This window comes from Nematolebias whitei, chromosome 7, assembly GCF_014905685.2.
Source record: "Nematolebias whitei isolate Nwh7 chromosome 7, NemWhi1, whole genome shotgun sequence".
Lineage (NCBI taxonomy): Eukaryota > Metazoa > Chordata > Actinopteri > Cyprinodontiformes > Rivulidae > Nematolebias > Nematolebias whitei.
Window position 1 is genome coordinate 14,498,671 of NC_056504.1, and position 3,518 is coordinate 14,502,188.

Genomic DNA, 3,518 nt, shown 5'->3' on the forward strand with positions numbered 1-3,518 from the left:
AATCTGTTTGCCTCCAGTGAACAGATTAGGTTCTTCTCTGGGCTCAGAAATTGGTAAGTAGTGAGAAGATGCTGTCCAGCTCTGGTACTAAGACACTAATCTCAGCATTAGCTAAAAGGTGGTGTAAGTTGACAAGGGAATTGATGTAAAGCTTTAAATCCTGTCCTTGAGCCAATTAAGTTGAGCCAGAGTAATGTTTAAAGGTCCTATAAATGCAGTTCACAGAGGCAGGCACACCTCTATCAGAAGGCAGGAAAAACATGAAGTCTCTCACTGCTGTTTAAAATTAGATTCACTTTATTCATTCTTCATTTATATAATTTAATTCATTTCAAAACAAAACAGTATTTTATTTGGCACCCACCAGAGTAAAAATGAGGGGAAATCGTATTGAGGACTTCCCAGATGACTTCTGGATCCCTATCCCTCTGGATACCAACAATATCACAAGCCTCAGCCCGTACTTGGTCCCACAGGACCATTTAGGAAACAAGGCACTTTTTTATTCCCTGTCATTCTTCATGTTCTTCTTGTTTGTGGCTGGAACTGCCATCAACATCCTCACTATAGCATGTACTGCTCAATACAAGAAGCTGCGCTCTCACCTGAACTACATCCTGGTCAACATGGCTATAGCAAATCTCGTTGTTTCTTCCGCTGGCTCTTTCACCTGCTTCTACTGTTTTGCCTTCAGATATATGGCTCTTGGCCCACTGGGGTGCAAGATTGAAGGGTTTACTGCAACTATTGGCGGTAAGGTTTGCATTGACATTGATAAACTTTACTGTGTAACATATTGACAAGGAAAAGGTTTATACTGAATGAAATCAGCTTAAGTCTAACATATATTGTCAGTAAATTACATGTAATTACATTTATTCTTATTGCTTTTTTCTCAGGTATGGTGAGCCTTTGGTCTCTTGCCGTGATTGCATTTGAAAGATGGCTGGTTATCTGCAAGCCACTTGGCAACTTTGCCTTCAAATCAGAGCATGCTTTATTCTTCTGTGCATTGACTTGGTTCTTTGCTTCATGTGCTGCAGTTCCTCCTCTGGTCGGCTGGAGTCGGTGAGCACATGAACACCAAATAAAAATAATTTTTTAAACTAAAACAATCAGTTTTATTATAAATAATTATTGACTATTGGTCTTGCCAGGTATATCCCAGAGGGCTTGCAGTGTTCCTGTGGACCAGACTGGTACACAACAGGCACCAAGTTCAACACTGAGTCTTTTGTGTTGTTCCTGTTCTGCTTCTGCTTTGCTGTCCCTTTCTCCTGCATCGTTTTCTGCTACTCACAGCTGCTGTTCACATTGAAATCGGTAGGAAATGTGTCACGACTTACCACGGTTTTTGTTCAAGATAAGCGACTTAATCAAAATATTTGAAGCACTGTCTGATCTCACTTTGCTTTATGTGCCACTAATATTAATTCTGTCAGTAAATTTGTGTCAACAGGCAGCAAAGGCCCAGGCTGAGTCTGCCTCCACCCAAAAGGCAGAAAGAGAGGTCACAAGGATGGTGATCGTCATGGTGCTGGGCTTTCTGGTGTGCTATGTGCCATATACATCCTTTGCTCTCTGGATTGTCAACAACCGTGGCCAAACATTTGACCTAAGACTTGCAACCATACCATCCTGCTTCTCTAAAGCCTCCACGGTCTACAATCCTATCATTTATGTCCTTCTTAACAAACAGGTTGGTCGATGCAAAGATTTTAAATGTTTTAAATGGGAGGACAGTAACACTGTTGAAGTCGTGCTATGGTTTAAGAGTGCCAGGACATTCTTGTCAAAACAATCCTTGTTAAAAAAAAAAGTCCAATTAACTAAAAAGTGACTAAGAATGCAGATTATTTTATTTGTTCAATTACCAATGACACGTCCACTGCTGCCCTCTACGGGTGGTCTTCAGAATGCAACAAATGGCTAGAGTTGTCACATGCAATTAGGTTTAACAAATTATTAGTTTTTCCATTTGTCCTAAAATATAGACAAACAAATCTATTTTGATCTGTTTTATTGTTTGTGTATCAAAATGCATGATGTGCAAATTTTTTAAAAATAATGCTGAATAAACAATCTCCTCAATTCATACTGTGATCATTCTAACTCTCGAAAGAGTGGTAATCAAATAACCGTGTGACTGCTTCTGTTTCTCGTCTCTTTCAGTTCCGTTCGTGTATGAGGAAGATGCTGGGGATGAGCGGAGGCGATGAAGAGGAGTCAACAACGTCTCAATCAGTCACTGAAGTTTCAAAAGTTGGACCCTCCTAGATTTTCTTTATCTGGTTGGAATGAAAATGGCACCAACAAATTATGAAAATATTGCATTTTTACTGTTCTTATAAATAGGTTTTTGCAAAGAAAAATGTAAAAAAAAAAGAAGAAAAGAAAATGATTTATGCAATGAAGTCATTAATTTTCTCAGTTATTGTACAAAACAAATTCCTTGTATGAAAAACAAACACGTTTGTTTGTCTTGAACTCTGAGGTAAAGATATCCACCATCTTTACTCGCTTCTTCATTTCTGGACCACGGGGGTCACTGGTGCCCACGTTCAGCTATCACTGTGCAAGAGGCTGGGAACACCCTGGACAAGTATCATTTTTTAAACAAATGATTGAGGTCAATGAAACCCATAAAATATACAAGAAATGCTTGTAGTGCATCTGACACTGAGAAGATGTTGTCCTACATGTCATCACTTCAACGTATATACTGTATATATGTAGTAAAAGAGAATTAATAAAGAGATATCGACGTTGGGCAAAAACAAAAAGGTGCTATAGATCAAGTCTTATGTGTGTTGGGTATGTGAGATTCTCTCTTTGACATCTCTCAAATGTTTCTGGTTTCCACTTTTGGTCTTTTCATAAAATGGCAACTCCACAAAACACTTTAGACAAACTACAGCTTTGAAAACACGCGTTGTTTCAAAATTTGACAGAAAACTTGACTACAGAGTTGTGCTAAGCGTGTGCTGTGAAACCATTTACTGTTAACTTCAAATCAGAAATAAAAAGGGACCAAATTGAAGTAAACAAACAAAGCTGTGATTCTTAGCACCGTTCTACATGACCTCAGATATTTTTGTAACATTTTAATTCCATTCTACAATAAATGTGCTGCTGCACTTGAACATCTTGTCTACAGACAAAATTAAGTTTTGAGAAAAAAATTGAGATTTCTAAAAAAATTCCAAAGACATTAAACATACACACATGCACGCACACACACACACACACACACACACACGCACACACATGTTTGTTTTGCTATCTTTGTGGGGCCTTTGCATTGACTTCCATTCATTTTTCATTCATTTCTATAGCCTAACCATGACCTTTATCCATAACCTAACCATTACCAGTACATACCTAACCCTAAACCTAACACATTCTCAATTCACACCTTAGTCCTAAACCTAGCCCGTAACCCACCAACGGGACTTCTTCTTATGGGGCCCGGGCTTTGGGCCCCATAAGGAGCAGTTGGTCCTCACAATGTAGTATAA

The 3,518-nt window shown here is 38.7% G+C and overlaps 1 protein-coding gene across 1 annotated transcript; it reads left to right on the plus strand.

Moving 5' to 3' along the window:
- The first annotated feature begins 243 nt into the window (after positions 1-243).
- Positions 244-2,572, plus strand: opn1sw2 (opsin 1 (cone pigments), short-wave-sensitive 2). The gene is made up of 5 exons (XM_037678664.1): positions 244-753; positions 900-1,068; positions 1,158-1,323; positions 1,460-1,699; positions 2,173-2,572. The coding sequence occupies exons 1-5, from the start codon at positions 375-377 to the stop codon at positions 2,275-2,277; spliced, it is 1,059 nt and encodes a 352-aa protein (XP_037534592.1). The 5' UTR covers positions 244-374; the 3' UTR covers positions 2,278-2,572.
- Positions 2,573-3,518: the final 946 nt, after the last annotated feature.

Excerpts from the sequence above, each read along its gene's own strand:
- opn1sw2 (XM_037678664.1), top strand. The coding sequence starts at position 375 with ATGAGGGGAAATCGTATTGAGGACTTCCCAGATGACTTCTGGATCCCT. Across the intron at positions 754-899 it reads GTTTACTGCAACTATTGGCG|GTATGGTGAGCCTTTGGTCT; the intron begins GTAAGGTTTGCA and ends CTTTTTTCTCAG. Across the intron at positions 1,700-2,172 it reads ATGTCCTTCTTAACAAACAG|TTCCGTTCGTGTATGAGGAA; the intron begins GTTGGTCGATGC and ends CGTCTCTTTCAG.